This window comes from Opisthocomus hoazin, chromosome 5, assembly GCF_030867145.1.
Source record: "Opisthocomus hoazin isolate bOpiHoa1 chromosome 5, bOpiHoa1.hap1, whole genome shotgun sequence".
NCBI lineage: Eukaryota > Metazoa > Chordata > Aves > Opisthocomiformes > Opisthocomidae > Opisthocomus > Opisthocomus hoazin.
The window spans coordinates 77,741,644-77,763,696 of record NC_134418.1 but is presented as its reverse complement, the minus strand read 5'-3'; the positions used below and the strand labels follow the sequence as shown (position 1 = coordinate 77,763,696).

Genomic DNA, 22,053 nt, shown 5'->3' with positions numbered 1-22,053 from the left:
GAGAGGTCAAACTAAGGCAACTTCATATTTCTTACTTTTTCACAGCTTAAACTTCTTACTGCTTTTCCTAGCCTTCCAAACAGAGAAAAAGATTCTAAAATGTTCACGCTGGAAAAAAATCAGTTGTTTTCTTACTTGGTTGCAAATCTGGTTATGGATAGCAGTGAAGAAAACGAGCAGCTTGAAGAAATTCCAGTGTAATCTTGATCCTCAAATAAGGCAGCTTATATTCTTTATTCCCCATCTTTTTAACCCATTATTTCAAGGAGCTTTTCTTTGAATCCTTTGCTCTGAACTAGAGCTATTTTCTAATTCCACTCTTCTATATGTCGCTGCACCATCTTTTGGCTCAGCACTTGCATGTTTCTGTTGCTTAATTCCTTGTTTCTCAACCATTTAACAGCAGATGAAGCCTCTAAACAAAGAACCAGAGTTTTCCACAACTCACTTCTACTTTCTCTACAAATTAGCAGATCTCATTGACAAGAATGATGAACTCAAACATTTTGTACATTGCAAAATGGTTGAGAGAGACCACGAGGACTAGAAAAGCAAAAACATGTGTGGAGGCTGAAGTGTGACTTACTTTCCTTTAGACTGAAATAACATTTTCAGTTCCTCGTGGCCCCCAAGACTGCATTACGTGGCCATACAATGCAGCATTTGCTCTGGTCTCCCCCCACGCTGACATCCTCTGCTCTCACCTCCTCTTTGTAGACTTTGCAAATGTAGGAGTCTTTGCTGTCAGAGTGATGGAAGAAGTGCAAGACAGACCAGATTCTTGCTCCAGCTCCTTCCTCTGGCTGGGCTAATTGACGGAGCAGTAATTGACTGAGCGGTTCCACAAAGGCAGACACGAAGTCTAGCAAACTGTCTCTTTTGCCTTATGTTGCCTGAGTGGAAGCAGTGGGATCTGAAGTCACTTTCTCTACCCCGTATCCACCGCAACTAAAATCAGCCTGGGCATGACACATTGATCTCTCTGCCTTTCTGAGGAGGGCCTGGTTACACCACCATTCACTGGGTGAGCGGTCCCATTAGTCCTCCAGTCTGCAGCTGCCACAGTCACACAGTGGCCATCAGCCACACCATGTCCCTTCTCAATGTGTACTGGCATATTGTGCAGCAAGGGCTGTAGCATTTTGACACTCGTGGCAACGTTTCTCTGTGAAGTTCAAAACATGTCTCAAATCGGCTTTACAAACGTGATGCGCCACCTCAGCTACTGCAAACCTCAGCAGACGAGCCAGACCACTGCATTAGAGGCATGCGACGGGATGCCAGAGGTCACACAATACTGCGGTACTTCCCATCTTATTATGTTATGACCCATTTCCTACTCAGTCATTTCCCTTTCACACCTATGCTATGAAACGGTTAGCCAAGATGAAGGACCATTTCCATCTGACATTAATGATTTCCACCGATTTATACTTGGATGGCCTATTAAATGGAGAGTATTTCTGATATTACATCTGTAGAGATGGGAAAACCACGTATATGAATGAGCATAATCCATTCATGGTTTTATGGACCTGAAGATCTCTAGAGAGCATCCCTGAGTGCTGGATTTTACATTTAGATTGCTGAGTTAGCTGAAATAGTGTAATATCACCAGCAGGCAAAGAGCTCCCTATTGACTATGGGCAGAGGAAGGCCCTTGTGCATTGTTTATTTCAGCAAGGATGTGAGCTGGCGTGCGCCCATGAAATGCTGTACAGCTATATTTGTTTTTTTTTTTTACAGGGTATGTGAATAAATGATGTGTGGAGCTGAAAGCTCTCACTCACTCGGTTCTTTTTCCCGAACACAGGAATAGAGGTGCATTAGACATGCTTATATTTCTTAATGTGCCTGTGGGAGAAATAATCCAGTACAGCTATCTTCTTGTGCCCCTCAGATTCATAAGTAATCTGGCTCTTTGGGGCTAGCAAGTGTAGAGCTCAGCTCAGAATCAGGTCTTCAATATTTTCCTATCTGTATGGCTGTTTTTCCCAGTTCTTGACAGTGACAGTTCATACTGAAATCCTTCTTTTGTATTTACGTATTTATTTAGTAGCAGATGTCTGCTTCCAATGACTTATGAGGCAATATTATGGCAACTGAGCACAATTAACGTGTTTTATAAATGGCATTATTTCAATCCCACTTTAAAAAAACAATGCAGTGCTAAAGCTTAACTCTAAACCACACCTTTCTACTCCTGTGCACATTCACACAGAGTAACCACAAATCCAGGGATGGCAAGGGGGTGGACAGCAGTGGCAAGCCCCACACTTGCATACATCTCTTTTGCTCTTTGGGGATGGCAGCTGAGGCAGAAAGGGTGCTCAAGGAGCTCTACTTTGCTGGGGCAGAGAGCGATTTGTCCAGCTACTCAGCAACCCAGTTTCTTGCATTGTTCACAGGAGCTTCAGCCCAGTAAGAAGCACTTCAAAGGCTTTATGCAGCTTACGCTGTGCCTTGGATTGAAACGTAGCAAGCCTGTTTCAACAAAGGCAATGAAGATTTAAGGATCGTGAGGCCTTCTATAGGCTTATTATTAATTTACACCGATTTTAAAAAGAGGGAGGGAAGGAAGGATTGATGCTCCTCTTTCTATTTTCTTTCCTTGACTTCTCAAGGCTCTGAATCTGAGTGCAACCAATACCAAAAACCAGACCCTTATGCTTATATTTCCGTAACTGTGATGACTTAAACTTTTGATTAATGAATCAGTTAGAAGAAAGTCTTTGAAAACTACTTATGGACTCAGAAGCAGAAAAATCTGTAATGTGGACAAAGCTGCAGAAGAAATTGCAAGCATAAAAAGAGCCTGTTCTGTTCCCTTATTAAAGTCAACGACATTTTTCTCACAAGCACTGCCCCCATTAACTGCCTAAAACTCAAATTATATAATATTTATAGTGAACATTTATGAAATTAAATAATTCAAGAGATGAAGAAATAAAGGAAATCCTCTAAAATAAAAATTGGGAAATGGAATTCACCAAACAAATAGAGAAAAGAGAGAATAATTAAAACTAAACAACCCACAAGAGAGGAAGAAGTCTCCATCTTCTCTGCATGTTGTCTTTTTGGACAACTATTTTCCCTATCTTGCAAACAAAGGTCTAGATTAGACTTTTGCTGTAGCTCTGTACACAAACATACGTGTGTGTAATGATGAGATAAGTGATAGTGAGCATTACTAAATGCTGCAATCGTTATATTTCATGCAAAATGAGGGGAAGAGTTCCACGGATATGCTGCAAGTTGTATTCATACTACGGAATTTTCACAGCCTATATTTTACACATATGTTTATAAGAACTAGACACCACATAGCTTAATTGCAGTTCAGATACTTCTTTGAAGTTAATTCACCCACTATCATGCTGCAGAACGCTTGCAAAATATTCAAATTTTCTATTTCCGCTACACAACTGGGAGTTTGCATTTAACCATTGTTGCGGTTTTTACTGTTACCAAAAACTTTGCTAGTTAGAGGTTGGTATGTCACAGTCCATAGACAATCCATCAGACACCCCTACTCATGGTGAGAATTATAAAAAATGGGACTCACCTATAAAGTAGGACAGCAGTATTGCCAGCAGCACTGAGACCCCTACAGCACAGAGTGCAGTACATTTCCAGCTACAGTACTTCGAAGACTTCTTGAATTTAAAAGCACTTCTGGATAGAGTGTTCCTAGGTAGTGGCCGAGTAGGAGGGGAATAGACCGAGCCGGATGCCATTGTGTACCCTGGCGTTGCAGTGCTGAACAGCGGTGTGGTCCCTGTTCCTGTTTTGAATAGGAAATGCCTGCGGAAGAAAGAGCGTAAGGTAAAGTATAAAAGTAAATAAAGCTGGAGCACAGGCAGTCATACCTCTTTCGTTTAATGCTGCCCATGTTTCAAACAGCTAACAACATCCAATCTACCAAGGGTCATGGAAGCAATACTTGTCACGACACTCACACATAAAAAAGGCACTTGCCCTTTAAGAAAAGACTGACCCCCCCCCAAACATTAGTAATACGCTGGTATCCAGGCAGGAAACAGAACTACCCAAAACACAGTATGGTAGGGAGGAGGTCTCTCAGAGTTTATCCGACAAGTAGGGACAGGCTTTCTGCTGCTGTTTATTTTTGTTGGCTTCCGCTACAGACTACGGGGAACTCCATTAAAAAGTCAATAATGAGCAATCTGACTCTAGCCCACACTACTTATCACAGCTTTCCTGGGTTAAGCACAAAGAAAACAGCAATCTCGCAGAGACAAACTTTTGGCAATTTTGCCAAAATTAGTCACTTAAAAGATTATTTTTATGTCCTAAATACTCAGTTCACTATTTCTAACTCCTTGCACGTAATCTTACCATATCAAGATCTGATTATGGATACAGACGCTAGTTACAGCCCGGGAAGTACTCTAAAGAAACATATTTAGTAAGTGCTCAGAAAGAACCACAGCCAGCAACAGAAATGAAAAGCAAAGCCAAAGTTAAGATACACTCTGCGAGTTACCAGTAAACTTAATTTTGTTCAATTAAAATTTCTAGAGGAAACACCATTCCCTGAGCCCATATATAGTAGAATCCTTCAATATTAGTCTATGCAAGCAGAATTATTTTGGAAGAGCCTCTAAGCACGGCATATACTACCTGGAGTCTTTCTCCTGAGGCACGTATACAACTCTATGAACAAAAAACCTCAGCCAAAGATCTTTGCACCAGGGGTTTTTCCACTAATTTTTTATGCTGGCAAGTCTGTAGTGTAAGGCTTGGCCTTACCTAATAAGGCTTTGCAAAATGAACACATTACAGCTAAAAATGGCAAGAAAGCACACTGTGGAGAATTCTGAACTTACCAAGCGCACAAAGCAGCTAAACAGAACCAGAGAGGTGTTGGCATTTTTTAATAGGTAAGAGACACTCATGAATTGCTGACACCCAGGTCCTCCTGAAGCCAACTGTGTCAAGCCTACACCGCGTCTGCCTTCTGCATGCCACCTATACAGCATGGGTCAGAGGCTCCAGCACCACGTGAGGTAGCTGTGGAGGGGAAAGCCCTCCAGTTACACCACATGGCCCTGTGGATTGCTTCTCAGCTGATGGGACTTCCATCCGCCAGGACCCATGCCTGGATCCTTGCATAGTAATGGACCAGCCTATACAGGTATAGCGGCTTCGCCAGAAATGCGCCGTAGAGACACTGGAAATTAATTTGCCCCACTGCAGCCTGAGAAAAAGACCAGTGGTTGATAAACGAGGTTTGTTATTTGCAGGTGATTTTGCTATGGGAGGTTAACAGATGAACTAGAACATGGTGGCATAAGCCCTTTCCTTGAAAATATCTGCATTACAAACATGATCCCATGAAATACGCTACACAGGTTACTTCATTTTGAACAATATTAAAGTTGCTGGCAGTAACAACAGAAGGATACGCACTAGATCTACCGATGCACAACAGCACATCCCAATTTTTCTTGGCTTCTGAGCTCAGAGGATTACCAATAATTTCAAAAGACAAAGCCCTTGTAGTTTAAATCCCGTCTAAGAAGGTATTTCATTAAAAGTTGTGACATTTTCTATGTAGCAAACACCAAAATAATAATAACTAGCCCTATGTAAAAAATGTTTTACGCCTTACAACACCATTCCTTTGATTTTACAGACTCACAGAAGCATGTGGATTAATTAAGTCCTGATAAAGTGTCTTATCCACTTGACCTTTATTGTTCTTTCATTTCTGGCTACTTATAGTAAATGCTATGTCCAGGTGTATTTCACAAACAACATCTACATAGATCTCAAGAAAACGCCAAACACAAAGGTGGCTGTTTCCCTCTCTATGTGCAATGTGTACTCTTTTAGGGGACTGAAGGAAAGCCATACAGTAGATATAATAATAATACTCCCCCTAAACATCAGTTTCCATGTTAAAAATAAGAAGCTGCCTGACCAACCTGCAATTTTTACATCCTCCTGCTCTCGCTGTTAGGCTCAACAGACTAAAAATGGAAACTGGCATTATACGAGCACTTGAATGGAACTCCATATACTCTAAGCTTTAACAAAATAATGCAACAAAACCGTCAGCCTCTGATCTCTCTTTTTTTTTTTTCTGAGAAAGTGAGAGCCAAGACATTGGCTTTGGTAAAGCACAGCCTACTAGAGACTGTAATCCATATTCTCAAAGCCTTTGAGGAGTTAATCCCTTAGATAAACTCGGGAGATGGCCGCGTATCTGTGGTGGTGTGAGCTGTCATAGCTCTGACAGTCCACCTCAGGCATCAAGGCAATGAAAGAAAACTGTTAACTTTTCTATGTGAATTCAGCAGCGTGTAGTTGCAGGCAGCACACAGCACGGCTCCCCTCTTCAAGCTATTCCTCATTTGCTTCGAATCCCACGGATACAATGCCAGAGTGGTCGCACGGGCTGGCTGGAGAACGCTGAGGTAAAAATAACGACAGAAAACTGAGCCTGGCATCTTCCTCTGGGTTAAGAAAATTTGTTTAGCTCTCTCTATTCCTAATGAGTGGAGTTACTAACAAAGTTGTCAGAGACTCTCCTGCTACATTAACTCTGAGTGATAAGTATTTAAAGAGTAACGCTATCAGACTTGCACATCTTGTCTGCCTCACTGAGGCATGCCAAACAGCGTTCCTCGGAGACGCTCAGAAGGATATGGTATCTGACAACAAACCCAGGCTGCTTCCAGATAATGCTGAAATTCTTACGCTCTTGAAACATAATCTATCCACAAATGATTTTAATTATCTATATATCCATCTACCTTGTCTTTTCAAACCGCGGAACTCAAATAGCTGATTTCTACAGCCCAAGCTGTTTGCACGACTTGACCAGGCACTGACTTACTGGCAATTACACTATGTTTCATCTCACAGGGAGCTTACAGCATCTGCAATAGCGTATCTTCCATTCAAAATTGATCATCTAACAAGCGCTTGCTAGATCTTCATGTAAGCAGCACTTTAAATATTTTATTAAGCTTCAGAGTACAAAAATCCAGCAAATCATGCTAATACTTTACAAGACAAGGTAACTATGTTTTTATTAAATAATTCAAATCACTTTTTAGAGCAAATAATCTTCTACTTTAATGTTTATTCAATATATATTTCTGACTGCTTATTCAATGCGGATTTCTATTAAAAGTGCAGTTAATCTTAACATTTTAGGGGGTAAGAATTCAGTACCTAACAAATCTAAACTACAGACCGGTAGCAAAACACAAAGTTATGTCACGAACTAATCGTTGGATGCAAGGACAGATGGGAAGTCGCTTTATTTCACAAATGGTAGGCATTTTACTTAAGCTTCCGCCCTTATAAGATAAGACAGAAATACAGCATCAAAAACCTCTAAGATGTCAGCTCAGAAAACAGAAGGATATGAATAAAAATAAAATACTCATGCTTTTAATTTAACTCGGCACTCTCTGAGCACCAAGTGCTGATGTGCACCTGCTGACATGCAGATGGTTTTCCTCCTCCTCAAGTGGGGGAGAGGATTCACATCAAATAAGATTTTCTCTGTGCTGCCACTTCCTCTGTGAAAAATAAAACTGAAGCACCCTCTTCTAAAGTCAGTAAATGGGAAAGCAGGAGGGGGAAAAAAGTGATAAAAACCCCACGAGTTGGGCAGAAAGATTAAGTTAACTGAAAACCGTGGCTTTACAGAAATGGAGATAGATTATCAAAACATTCAAGGACAGTAAGGCTCAGACCATAAGCCCAAATACCTCTGATACAAGACAGCCAAGTGTCCAGCAACAGAAATGGGATTTAGAATAATTTCCTTTACGAAAGGGTCTGTGACTCTAGTTTAGAAGAAAATTGACACTATGCACCACTGAATGCAGTATTACATAAACACATGTGGAAAGGCCTGAACTCCAGACTGTATTATACAAATAAACTATCACCAAGCAAAAAGGAGTATTTCGCATTACTTTTAAACAGATTGGTCTCAATCTGTATGGAATTATTGTGTAACTTTAACATTCCTAATATAATTTTTACATGAGGTACATGACTCCGCTTTTTCAGCTTATGCTGAAATTGCTTCACCTTGCAAAAGAATCCCTGAGATCTGCAGCTATGATTTCTCTGGGTTTGGGCATCCTATAGAGAATGCTTTGCATATTCTTGGAAGACTTGTGAAAAAGCCTACCTTATAATTTCCAACTACTTTCTTAGCAGCATTTTCATTCTGTTTTACAGTATTTCATACAGCACAACCACATCAACAGAGTGCTGAATCCCACGGCAAATACGTCACAAGGCATGAAAAGTCACACAGGACTTCTCTAAGTATGTCAGAATATGCATCGTAGTTTATCCCCTCACCAGAGAGCTTTAAAGGCAGCTATTGTTACTTTGTGCAACATTATTATCTAGATGCTGACTGCTGTCACAGAATAAAGGTCAATATCACTGAGCCTTATGCATATACAACAACGAAACACTCCTCACCTTAAGAGCTACAACACTATTGATCAGAATAAAATTGTATTTAGAGTGTATGTGCTTAAAAAAAGCTAAATCCCTCTCTCCCTCCTAAATCTTTGAATCTTGTGTTTCATTGCATACCGCCAGCACTTGAAGCAGAATAAATCTATTCGTTTGGTCGTGTTTCTGAACAGAAAGATTCCACTGTGATCAGTAACCAATGTCACAGTGCCATTGCAGCATAGGTTTTCTTGCAGCGCTGTCTCCTATACTGTCTCCAATGCAATTTGGTCAGTTCCATGATGGTGTTAATGATATGGGGCTCTTCAGATCACTACAGACCGCTACCAGAAGACCACTGAGGAAGAACAGCTATAACACTGAGAAGACTGCACTACAAAAGGCATTCAATGTTAGACATTATCTCTGACCTGGACTTTTGCAGGTCTGTGTCTAAAAAGCAGTGCAAGGGGTAGGATTCCCGCAAGCATATGCAGTACAATGACCAAGTCAGCTCATTCAAGGAATTATGGAGAACGAGGATAACCTTATTTGATAGGGAACATGTGCAAAATCCATGTGCAACTGTAACCAAATAAGCAGAAGCAGGAACGACCACAGTAGGGCAGACCACCAGGAACACCCCATCTGAACATGGCCAGTACAAAGAGAGGGTATGAACACCTTCCAGTCTACTTATTCACTAACAGCTCACTCTTGCTCTAAACAGTCCAAACCTCACGCTCTCACTGAGGTCTTGTGGCATTTTGTTCTGCAGGCTAAACACACACCGTGTCAAAATGTATTTCCTTCTATCAATTTTAATTTAAATTCAACTGATTTTTCTCTTGTTCTTGTATAATGAGTTTGCCTGCAGTACATAAAGACAAATTTTTTATAATCTTACTGTTTGATTCACTTTATTTTAGGGTAAAACATAAAAAAGCATTAAAAAGTAATTGCCTAAAAGCAAAATTGCCTAAAAGCAAAATTTAGGCTCTTTATGGGTCAGGCAAAGGCAACTGTGGAGTCGAGGAAAGCTGTTTTGAGACACCTGTTGTTTCAGTGCAGAATATAACAAAACTGGCATTTGTAAGACAAGAGAATAGAAAGCGACTTGAGGAGAGGTGGAAGAGCAAAGAAAAACTATCCCTAACATTTTTTTGCTTTTCTTTCTTTTACTCTTGGGTACCAAAAGACCTCCAAATATTTCAGTATATTCGTGGCTCTCTAAAAATTTCTTTCATGTAAGTTACACGTTCACTAATCCATTATACTTGACTCATCTGCTCTCCTTGCAATTTGAGAAAAACCCTGGACATATGAGCAATTACCAGCGCAGGGGACCACTGCTGGCTCAAAAGATCACCCTACTTTACTTGACTCTTCCAGCCAAGGCAATAACCGTTCTGTCTTCTGTAATCACAGGTTAAATACTTTATGAAACGAGCATACCGATTTTTACACTGTGAAGCAGAGGCTAATCTTCCTCCCCAAACCAATTCAAATCAGCTTTCCCTCTGAGGGTGACGGAGCACTGGAACAGGCTGCCCAGGGAGGTTGTGGAGTCTCCTTCTCTGGAGATATTCAAGACCCGCCTGGACAAGGTCCTGTGCAGCCTGCTGCAGGTGACCCTGCTTCGGCAGGGGGGTTGGACTAGATGACCCACAGAGGTCCCTTCCAACCCCTACTATTCTGTGATTCTGTGATTCTGTGATTCTGCCAGTACCTAACTCTATTAAAAATGATCTATTTGCCTCTAAGGAGTGTTGAAGCTGTGGACATTATTACATGAATTAAGACATTTGTAAGCAAACCCAGGCAAAGGGTCTTTCCCATCCTGCTAAGGTCCTCAATCCGTTACCCTGCATTCGCTCCAAGGCACGCTGTTGTAATAGCTACACCGTAGACATCTATAACTAGGACCACGTCAATCATATTCTCCTAAGTCTCAAGTGGCGGAAAACACTTATACTGAATCCACTTTGAGTGAAGGCAAGTTGAGAGTAATGTAAATTTTAGTGAATTTATGTTTTGGTGATGTATTTACCTCTCAGGACCGCTACTTCAGGAGATACAACTTCTCTGGTTGGAATTTGATAGTACTCCTAATGGCTTGGTTCTGATATTTGATATAATGGTATCATTGAATTTCTGAGGATAAAAACTGTAATTCTTCTGCTTTGTAATGAATACAGCTGTGATGATTGCTCGCCTGAACTATAAACAAAACAGCAGATTTTGTCCAAAAATGGTCACGATTCAAAATGCACCTATCTGGAGACAGCAGCAATCAGTAATTCTGCTTTTCAAAAGTGTAATGGCACCTTCCACAACAGTTAGGCAGCACCACGAGGCCAATGTAAGCAAGCAAGACATAAAGGTAGCTGCAGCTTTATCATTTTTCTGATGGTTCGAAGAGGTATGGGGAATGTCAGACAGAACAGGCTTCAGAGGTTTGCGAGCTCTCATTCTCCACCTCAAACACGTCATTACTGACATATTCAGAGACAGCATGTGCCTGTCTCGGCGTGAAGACCTAGCATTTTATTTGCCATTTCGATACAAAGAAATCAATTAATCTTAAGAAAGTAACTTCAGGAGGCAATGGATATATCCAGCTGCAGCTATTTTAATTTGCTCCAACTTCTGTCATTTAAGTTTTTGTATTTATCTCTGACTGACTTTCCTTAATGCAAACCAGCTGAATGTTTCCCTCCTGGGAATAGGTTATCATGCTCTTTGTTTACAAAAACCCTTCCAGATACATTAACTGTCAGAATCAGAAGAAAACCATTAACTGTGGAAAAAACGGTAGTCCGAGATCACAATCAATCACTGGACTGCTTCTACTGACCGGTGTGCTCTCTCTCTGCTGACAGAGCCTATTCACGCTGGATTGAACTGGATTCTCTGAGTGAGACCATGACCCTCACCTGCCACTTGACATTCGAGAGCTCTGCCTGGTTCACTAATGGATAGATCACGTCAATAAATCTGATTCCTCGCACTGAGTTTGAGGAAGCAGATGGAAAGAGAAGATTAATCTCTGCCGACTGCGTTACAGGGAAGATGTAAAAGATAACAGAAATTACTGGCTGGGTCTCATATGAACTCTGGTTCACTGATGCACGAGATCAGCTTTCCCAGTAGGCTCCAGAAGGAATTGGATTTTTGTTTCTCCGTGAGCACTTTGTGCCTGTCTTCATCTTCCGTTAACATCTTTCTGAGATGAAACCTTGTAGCTGGTGGTGTTTGCCCTTAGCACAGGCTTGTGACTGACTTCCACAGAACCATATGGCTGCATTTAACGCAAATCCAAGCCAGCACAGAAACGCCATTATGCTGCGAATTTGTCTCAGTTTATTTTATGTGCAAAATTGCAATCAAAAAATTGCTTAGGAAGAGATAAAAGTGAATTTCCGCTTCCTCAGAGCCAATGTTAATACTACCATAATCCCAGAAAAAGCTCCAAGATCACATCAGATCAGATGATCAAAGTTTGGGGGAAAGCAAGAAAGAGAAGAGAGCTATTATCCATATGCAAAACCAGAGGAAACGTCTGTGGGAACTGGAGATAAGCCTCTTCTAACAGCTTATTCAGATCTTTCAGAAAAACACTTTACATATGGTAACACTTGCTTGAATTTGGGTGGGTTTACACTGAGGACCTGCTTTCTTTAGAAATGGAAGACTGAAGGCCAAGAAAGAAAAAAAGTACTACTGGGGCTGCAAGTGCCTTCCTTACTGCTTGTGTGTTCTTCCACATCTGGCCCCTGGCAGGTTACTGCTCCACTGCTGGCTGCTGCTGGAGAAAGACTGGAGAAGTCAGGGATGGCAACCTGCAGCGGAAGCTTTGCTACAGCAATTGAGATAACAACAGTATCCCAATCTGCTGTGAGAGCCACCAGGACATGGTGACTTGAAGGACTGGATACTGACAAAACCCCCACAACTCCTCTCTTCAGGTGTGCAAAAGTAAATCTCCTCTGCAATGTACCTACCTTCTTGGTGGTGTAAGACAGGATATAGTGCTACAGCATGCAGAGGTCACCTGTAAACATCTTCTTATTTATTCCTCCAAACTCACATTCAGGCTGCTAGCTCTCTCCCCTGGAGAAGTTCACTTTGATGATATGCAAACACATGTCTAGGATCAAAAGAACCAGTATAATCAGAGGGCTCTGCTGCACTGTGTGAAGATGAGCAAGGGAAACAAACACCATTAAGCCACACTTCGCAGGAGAGTCAGATGCAAAGAATGACTCACGGTGCCACGTGGGCAAGCAAAGAAACCTGCCACAACGTTGATTACTCATACTCTTCATGGAAGGACTGTCCCATTACCTACCTTCCAGAGGAGAGTTAAACTAGACTTACATACTGCTGAAAAAATACTAAGTGGCTCTGTTCTCCTTACAGGCTTCTTCTGGATCTCTCGGAGGACTAGCACTTACACAAACTTCCATCTAGGTTACAGTAAGTGACTTAGCTCTGGATATCATTGGTGATATTAACTTCTGAAGGAGGAAACAGTTGGAGTGAACCTGACAGCCCCTTAGTGCACATCCTGATAGTGACAGTGTTCATGCTATTCCAGTTCTCTCTCCAAAGGAAGAGAGTAGAGGAAAGCATCCGAATATTGCAATAAGGACTGGAAATGCTCATGTGAGCAGTAAGAATTTATATTACAATTCCTTATGTTGTTGTCTGCTCTTCTGGAATCACATCCCTACCAAGACAGAGAGAAAAACAGAGAAAGTTGTCTCTGAGATGAGGTATTCTAATCTTGGTCAGTTCCTGTCTTGAATATTGAACACATTAAGCTTTCCAGGAAGAAAATCAAAGAAGAAAGGTAGGGCACAAGTACTCCTCAATCTATTCTACTACCCTTGATGTCTTCATAAAGCTGAAAGAGAACAATTGCTCTAAATGTCTCAAAAGGCACATGGGGACCATTTCACAAAGCAAATGCGGTTCAAGAGAGACTTAGAGCTGCAGTATTTACCCAAAGATCAATTCAAAAGTTGGAACAAAGGTTGAAATTTCGTCTGCAGCTGAAAGACCTGACTGAGCTACTGGACATTTTAAAAAGAGATAAAACCACAGAGAAGTTCAAGAAGTGAAGTATTATTCTGCCAGTGACTGATAGGATCTGATTCTGCCTCAAGCTGCACACAGGCTGAAGTTTCCATCACAATGTGTCTGTGAACCTTAGCTCACTTATTGATGTCCATAGCTGTGGTTCTCTTCCAACTCAGAATCCGTGATAACCCGTGATGAACTCTGTGCTGCCGTCCCTACGCTACCAGCAGTCACTCTAACACCCAGATTGGTGTCACCACAGTGACAACACCGTCATAACCTCCGAGTTACAGCCACCGCCACCAACATGGCAACTGTGCATGGACATATGCTGCAACCGTCATTCCCGTTTTCCAGTCCTTATCGTTCCTTGGTGAAAACTTGTACACTACACCTGCACAGTCTCCCATATGCAACACCCCAAGATTTGTAGACCTGTGAGACTATCATTCAGGGATTCAAAAAGGTGGAGGATTACACCTTGTGCCCAGAAGAGGGTGACACTTTATCTTCAATGGGACTCATCTCCACATATGTCTTTTTGGAGCTGGACTTCTCATTGGACAACCAACACTATCACAGATGCTGGATGCTGGCACCACACAGTCATCCAGGTCTTTGCTTTGCCATGATGCTTGGTATTGTTTTCTTACGTGTCTGAATGTGACAGAAACAATCTCCAGAATCTGTTAAAATTAGTTCCTGGTTCGAGTTTCGCTTCCTGGGATGGCAGGCTTGACTGCAGTCATGCAACTGTAGCAAAAGCTTAGCTTTTAACTTCGTAAATTTTGTGTGCTTAACTTCATGGTGTTGATGACACCTTTTTATTAAAGTGCTTTTTGTTTAATGTGCGATTTTTCTTAGGAAGTTTGAAGAAACTTCAGGGATTGCGTTGAAAGGCTTCTTATCAGCACAGCCCATCACAGATACAAAATCTTTGGTCTGATTATTTCCGGCTTCTGTCACTAGCAGAGCATATGCCAGCAGCCACGCTTTCTCATCATCCTGAGTCAGTCTTCTAGGTGACGAGGTGCATGCTATTCAAAGGGATTTCATGAGTAATCACAAGCAGTAAAGGACAAGGAATAATCCTGGTTTTCATCCTAGATATTCAGCCTCTAGCCCTCTAGCATCTTATCTAAGTCCTACCTTGCCTAACCAACCACTCTCTTTCTCCTTCCAGACTACTCCATCTACCCACTTGCACACCCAGTCCTACCCTTTTGTGCCCAGTCACTTCCAGTTTTCTCCTCTCCACTCTGCACTCCTGGCTTCTTCCACTCTTCAGTTTAATTCCCTATGCCCTCATAGCAACCTGACCTCTTTTGAACCCCGCTCTCCTGAACTTTTTCCCCAACAGATGACACAAATCCCCAGCCAACCTCCTTGCAAAGAATTCTTACTTACATACAATAGAACTTTTCAAACCCCAACCCTGCAAAAATATGAAATTTTCAGAAAATGAGGAGATTCTACAGAAATAGAAAATGCTAGGAAGCTGTATCTGTAACAAATATACACACAGTCATTTGCTGATAGTTAATCTTCCTTTTTTTTCAGATTTTGACATCTAGATAACTTGGGAAGAGGACTATCAGGTCAGGTAAAAAAACCTGAGACTTCTTAGTTCAAACTAAGCTGATCTATCAATACGTATACTAACATATGTTTACATACTAGAGAAAAGAATAGCGGTACCAAGTAAAGCCAATAATACATACCATTAAAGTACTTTGAGATTTCCAGCTGTCTTATGATAATTAATGCACTGTGCACAAATCTCTCGAAGCTATAAACAACTATTCTTTAGGTCTACGCCTATGAATCATTAGAATTTCTATGCAAAATGTCTATTTCTATTATCATTATTAACACTAAAAATGTCAAATTCATTAGATTAATATTCTCTCTGTAAGCCACACAAACTAAGAAACAGTATATCATAATGTAACACACGCATGACATGAAAACAAAGAAACAAACATATAATGATTCTAGCTGTGACACAGTATGTTAGTGAGGTTGATAAACTGAATCTTCATGCTGATAGCATGTTGTAGTCTCAAATCTATTATGCTTTGGAACTGGTGTGTTATTATCTCTGGACAACTTTCACACCAGGAGATGATCCCTGCTAGCACAATTTTAAAAATGAAGGGATTACAAACAAGATAGATTTCATTGTATTGTTACCTGAATTAGCATCAACTAACAAGAATCTCATATAACATAGTCCATTTGCCAAAATAACAAACACAAAGCATAAACCAGGCATGGTTCTATTAACTCTACTTCAGCAATTATGTATCTGAATCACTATTGTATGGTAATTGGTCTACAGGGAACAATAATATTTGGTTTTGTTCTTTTTTAATACAGAATGCTTACATTTTTACTTTAAAGAAAATATATTTCTTTCAGTAAATATCCGCAATATCTTTGAGTTTGCTGATAAAGATTAACTAGTTGAATTTAACATACCATTCACTTCCTGCTGTTGATTTTAATTTGTGGCTAAGTGAAAGTTTAAGTGTTTTTGGAACACAAAACAGATCAATGTACACTGTCAATGTATTTTACAGATTAATTAGTTACTAACAGGCAGATGCACATCTCCTCACTTAATCAAATGGCATCTTATCCCTTTTATAATGTTATGAGTTACAATCAGCAAAACAAAATTTGGACATCAAGCTCTGATTTTTTTACCATAGTATAAACAAAAAAGGTAAAATTATGCTTAATAATTCTTTAATAAAATTTGGCATACTGTGCTGGTTAACAGGCTGGAACTCATTAGAAATGGTATTGCTTTGTCATGGATTATTTTTTGTGTGTGTGGATCAGAAACCAAGTATACTGATTTTGCATAAGAATGACAAAACATAATTCAAATATGACAGATATTAATTACAAAGTTAAGTAGATATGGAACAGTTCTATAATATAAATTTTATTCAAATGAAATGAAACATTCATTTAGGTGGAATTCTCCTTTCCAGTTATATACTTATCAGCAGTTCCAATTTCAAACTAGCTGCTAAAAATATTAAAGATTAGATATATAATTCTTCTTAACTTCTTTGATTGGTCATTCCTTCTGCTACATTAATATGTCATAATATTTCTAAAACAAACATTTGCTAAGTAGTAAATATATTACAAACTAAGGATCAGATCTGGCAAATGCGTAAGCATGCAAATACTTTGCAACAGCTTGCAGAATCAGGCCACAGAGAATTAATACAACCTCAACTGCACTCCTATTTTCTTAAGTGAAAGCAAACAAGATTTGGCAGTCAAAGTTTAGCATTTTGTATTTACCGTGAGTCAGTAGGACAAATTATTTTAAGTATAGTTTTTAAAAAATCAGATATAAAGATGAGGAAGTCTGTTCCAGATGTTTTTGACTATTGTAACCGAATTTTTTTTAAAATTCACATTTTGTCTTCTGTGTCAACAGTTAGCATCATGCAAACACTTAGAGTCACATACCCATAACTGCTATCGTGATATGTTGGAGAAAACACATCCATCTCTATAAGGTTGTCATGACCATTTGCAAGGACTGCTTGATTTCCTAATTCTCTATACACAAAGATACAAAAAGATGAAATTAGAGTGGCAATTTCAAATTAAAAAATGTGATGATCCCACAAAAAGAATACACTAATTCTGTTGCATAACTTTTTCTACAGATATGCAAAACTGCAACTGCGTTTTGAATGTGGGATTTATCGGCCTTCCATGCTGTCTGCTGAACTACGCACTGGATTGTAACTGGAAGGCACGGTGTTACCAGGCTACTATTAGGTGATCACTACCCTTTGGTGATCCCTTATTTACGTGCAAGCCCTTGAAAAAAATTCCTGGCCGCTGCCCGTGGCAAGACACCTTAAGGACTGAACAGTGCCTAGAGGGGCACTGTTTACTCGACGAGGCTGGACCAGAGATGAAGTAATAAAAGCGAACCGAGACTACTAAAAGACAGCCTCTTGCTGCCTATCTGGCACAGCCAGTCAGCCAGAAAATATGCAGAAAATACAAGCTGGTTACCAGAGTGAGTGGAGATCTCATGTTCTGCAAATGACACTGCACAGCAGCAGGGGAGGGAAAGGAAGGACCACGGACTCAGCCTTTTTCAGGGAAGGGCAAGAAAATGAAGGAGAAACCAAGCTAGGCACTATTACTTTGTTTAGAACGGCATATTTCTTTTGTCCTATCTGTAACAGGAAAAGATTAGTTTTGGAAAAATATTTGGGTCCATGCTTGCTTTAATGGCTGCATATCTTTGAAGAGGGGAATGATAAACTCGAATGTTGTGCAAATACTACTGAATTCTGGACTATCGGTGCTTCCCTAAGAGACAGGGGATGAAATGCACAATGTGGTCAAATCCCAAGCATTGACGGTGACAGTAAGGGATGTTTGGGCAGGAACGATGCCAGAGAGATCAAGCAAAAATCTAAAGTAAGACAATACTGAGACCACAGGAAGCTTATAAGCGTATGGGCCCAGTGTGCTAGGATTCAAGCACAGATGCTTGGTCAGCGCCCAACTGCTTAATGTCAAAAGAAAACAGAATTTCTTTACTCAGCTTTAGTCTTTGAAAACAATACTGGCTGTTTGATGTAATGAACGTGTCTAACGTGTATATACTGACTCCATAATTATGCCATGTCAATCTTTAAAAATGCATTCATGCTCTCAGCAATCTAAGTACAGGAGAGTCCTGTTCCCTCGACTTGCAGACCAGCGATGTGGCACGCCCACAACAATACACGGAGTCTTCACAAGAGCAGGACTTGAACTCCATCCCCAGTTTCTGCCTGTGTTCTGTACCATGCATTCTCTATGTACATAACATGTCTAATCAAGTCCATGTGTGAAAACCTGGAAGACTTACAGAATGGAACAATTCTGAATTTGATTAAACCAGGCACTGTTTTAGTGGGTGGAATGCATAAAATAGCTGCTTTGAGCAGGCTTTAACCTCCAGCAACACTGTGCTTTTGCAGACAATCAATCAGCCTCTACACAAATTGATTTAAGACTTCCCTGGAAACTATCAACACCCTTTCCACACCCTAATCGATACTGAAGGCGCTAGCTTCATTGGCAACCCACCCCAATAAAGACATATGGGTACGCTCATCACACTTTAGGAGTTTCTAAAATATTCACATTCTAAAATGAAGTCTGGATCAAGCTTGCAGAATGGTTCTGAAGTAACACATCTAGGAATTGTTTTGTCTGCACCACTTCTGAAGTATTCTAGTACTTTAACTAAATCCTTCAAAATGCTGAAATGTTTTCCAGCCATCAGGTATTTCTTCAACAAGTTCCCTCTTCCTTCTCAGCAAAAATAGTAGATAAGTAACTAAATATAGTAATGTTCCTACCCACTCTATTTTTAAGTTAGGGGTAAGAGAAAACTAAGCAGTATCAGTACTATGAAAAACGTGTTAGTTTCTTGGTTACTTTCTATACAAAATTCACAGTCCATCATAAAAAATACAGCCATCTTTCAAAAAATGAGGTATTTTATATAGCAAATCAAGTAAGAAAAAGCAAAGCTCTTCTTTGATTCACTGACACGTTAGGACAGATTCTGAATAAAATTATATAATATTCATATTCCTTGACTGGAATATGTAAATTTCCCCTTGCTGACAAATTTATCTCAGCCATTCAATGCCTAAAATTAATGAAATATTGCCTGAGAAATGCACTAAGAGATGCTACCAGCTTACTTTTATCAACAAATTTAGGAATTCTAACGTGCTTTTCCTCTGCACATCTCTAACATACATAATTGATTGTGGATTAGAAAAAAGTCCACACATTCAAATATTTAACAGAGAAGGCATTTAAAGAAGTGATTTACTGAATATTTTTAAATATCAGTAATTTAGATCCTACTAGAATGCAAAGCCACAAGAATGTAACTAATGATTCTGGTGCTCAAGAGCTCACTGCTAAAACTAATAGGTCAATGAAAACCTAAAGACCAATGATAATAAAAAAGTACTTATTTAATTACTTAATCATCATTTATAATATTGAGACACCTGATATTTAGTCATGCATTTGCACAATTTTGGCTGTCCAACCAGTAATTCAAAGAACAAAATGGAAAGTTATCCTGTATAGTCCTGCTTCTTTATTTCTTCAAAAGTTAACATTGTTCTGTGGCGCTGGCTTCTCCAGCAGATCTACTGCTTCTACGGCTGGACCTAACTCGCAGCAGGCTGGGGAAGAGTCAAATAGCAAAGGTCAAGAAATGTCCAATGAAAAGGTTCTGCAGTCTGCAGGAAATCTGCAGGAAATGTTTTCTTACTGTCTTGCTTTTTTCTTTTTAAAATGTAGATTTTACTTAGCCCCAATAGAGAGAAGGCAATTTTCGCCATTGCTCAGTAACCTCTCTGTCATTTAAAGATGGCATCAAAGATGAAAGAAGCACTCATGTAATCCAAGTTACAGTTTTAGGCCCTCATAAAATTTTAAGCAAGGAGTCTTTTTACATTTAAAAAACTAAATTGGAATTTCTGTTGGACGTTACTGATCTGCCACCTCACAGTTCATCCATTTAACCAGTAACAGCAAAGCTTTACACAAAAGTATTAACTCTATACAGAGCCAAATTGCAGAATATTGCATTAAATACACAACTGAATCCAATATTATGAAATTTGTATTTCGAAGTCACCTCCATTACTACTGCAAAATGATAGGGACTAAAACCTCCCTCTGGCTTTGCAAACACCTCTCTCTCACCTACATGCACATACACAAACCCAGCCCACTCACTATCCAGCTATGTATGACAGCAAGTTGTATGTCATTTTTATGCCACCCATCACCAATACGAGCCTACAGAGATAGAAAGATAGCTATGTATATATGCTGACATCCACTTTCTGTACCTCTAAATGGCCGTCATCTAAGTCAGATAAAGAAAAAGAGGGGGGGAAAAAAGCTGACTGTGAGCATAAGCTAAAATATTGCCAAAGATGAAATAAACTTTTTTGTAGGCTGAGAAAAGGATGAAGGAAGAGACGTATCACAAAGTTGTTAATGTAGTTGAAACTGAGACTAAGAATCACACTCAGTAGGGAACCTTAACCAAAAAGGGAAAAATCAATGACAAATAAGACAGGTTCTTCACCTCTAGAGTTCCAACCAAGTGAGACTATTAGAGAAACTACAGTAGGGCTCTGTCAGGTTTTATGTGAAATTTTCACATTTCAGCTCATTCACAAGTGTTCAAAACTTGAACACTTGAAGACCCTTGCCCTTTTCATCAGGACCATTTAAAAGATGAAAAGACTGCTCGGCAAAAAATATTTACTCCAGGTTGGAAGTGGTATTCTCATTCAAGTCCTATGTCTTTTTCTTTATAAACACAATAAAAACATATATGGCAACAGAAGCAAATGTCAAAGACCCTACCTGTCTACCGAACATTAACCAGAGTCTGGAAAACGTCAAACGTCTTCTTCCCACTACAAACTTATTTGTCCTATAAGAAAATTCTTTCTTAATATACTAAATTATCTGAGCATAACGATGAAATCCCTTCAGTGGAATCCTATTCCACAGTGTCTGTATCTCATAAGCAATACAGGAGGGTCCAAGAACACTAAGAAAAAGAATGGCCATTCCTAACAGCCTGACAGAAGAGTTGCTCGAAACATCTACGGGGACAAACTACCTAGCAGACAATCTTAAGGTAACGGACGTTTTAAATTCGTCAAAATCACCCGGACTACCTTTACTTCGCTACAAAACATAATTGAAAGGGATTCAAAGAATGAACTGAAAGGATTTCATAAACATTTTCAAGAATTACTGTCAGCTTCTATATAATTAGAAATGCTCAGTTTGATGACTAAGTTGGATATTATGGCTTTCATTAATAAAAAATTAGTGCTGATTGAGTGTTACATGAGTATTAATTAATCACTGTAGGTAAATTCAGCCCTGTGCACTAAGTCCTATAAGACTTTTTTAATAGATCATTCTGCATCTAAAGAAGCCACTGTCACCCTTTATATTAGCTGCTTCTTTCCTAGAGCCAGTTATCAATTTTGAAAGACAAAAAAGAATGAGAACAGATTTATCATGATACCAGAACTGAGTGAGTTCTTTCATCTCCCCAAATCCTAGACAACTTTAATAAACACCTAGCCGCACACGGGTATTTCTTTAAACGGACCAAGTACTTGAGTTTAAAGGTATTACAGAAAATTCCTTGACATTCAGTCTGTGTGGCAGTATGTATTTGACGCAGAACATATCTGGCAAGCACAGCAAGAAATTCCATCTAACAGTCAAAAGTCACAGATTATGAACAGGAAGGAAAATGCTTTCTGGAAAAATTAATATACTCTCTGAGTCCAATTACTCTGCATTAGGCATTGTAAGGGAAAAGAGTGTCACTGTGGATTTTAGAGAGAGGATACATTTTTTAGTCCTGAAAATTTTTCAGTTTTGTTTGCTGAATGA

General features: G+C 39.7%; 1 protein-coding gene across 28 annotated transcripts in view; it reads right to left on the bottom strand.

Annotated features, from left to right (window-relative positions):
• The window catches only part of TENM3 (teneurin transmembrane protein 3), a 1,446,905-nt gene that overhangs the window by 116,508 nt on the left and 1,308,344 nt on the right, over positions 1 to 22,053 (bottom strand). For 19 of the 28 annotated variants that reach the window (XM_075421787.1, XM_075421794.1, XM_075421795.1 and 16 more), the window contains 2 exons: positions 17,041 to 17,133; positions 3,566 to 3,804 (listed from right to left, as the gene is read on the bottom strand). In XM_075421787.1, the coding sequence (XP_075277902.1) occupies positions 3,566 to 3,804; positions 17,041 to 17,133 (332 nt within the window). The remainder of the gene's footprint in view (positions 1 to 3,565; positions 3,805 to 17,040; positions 17,134 to 22,053) is intronic. The other 9 variants (XM_075421797.1, XM_075421815.1, XM_075421816.1 and 6 more) reach the window with 1 other exon arrangement.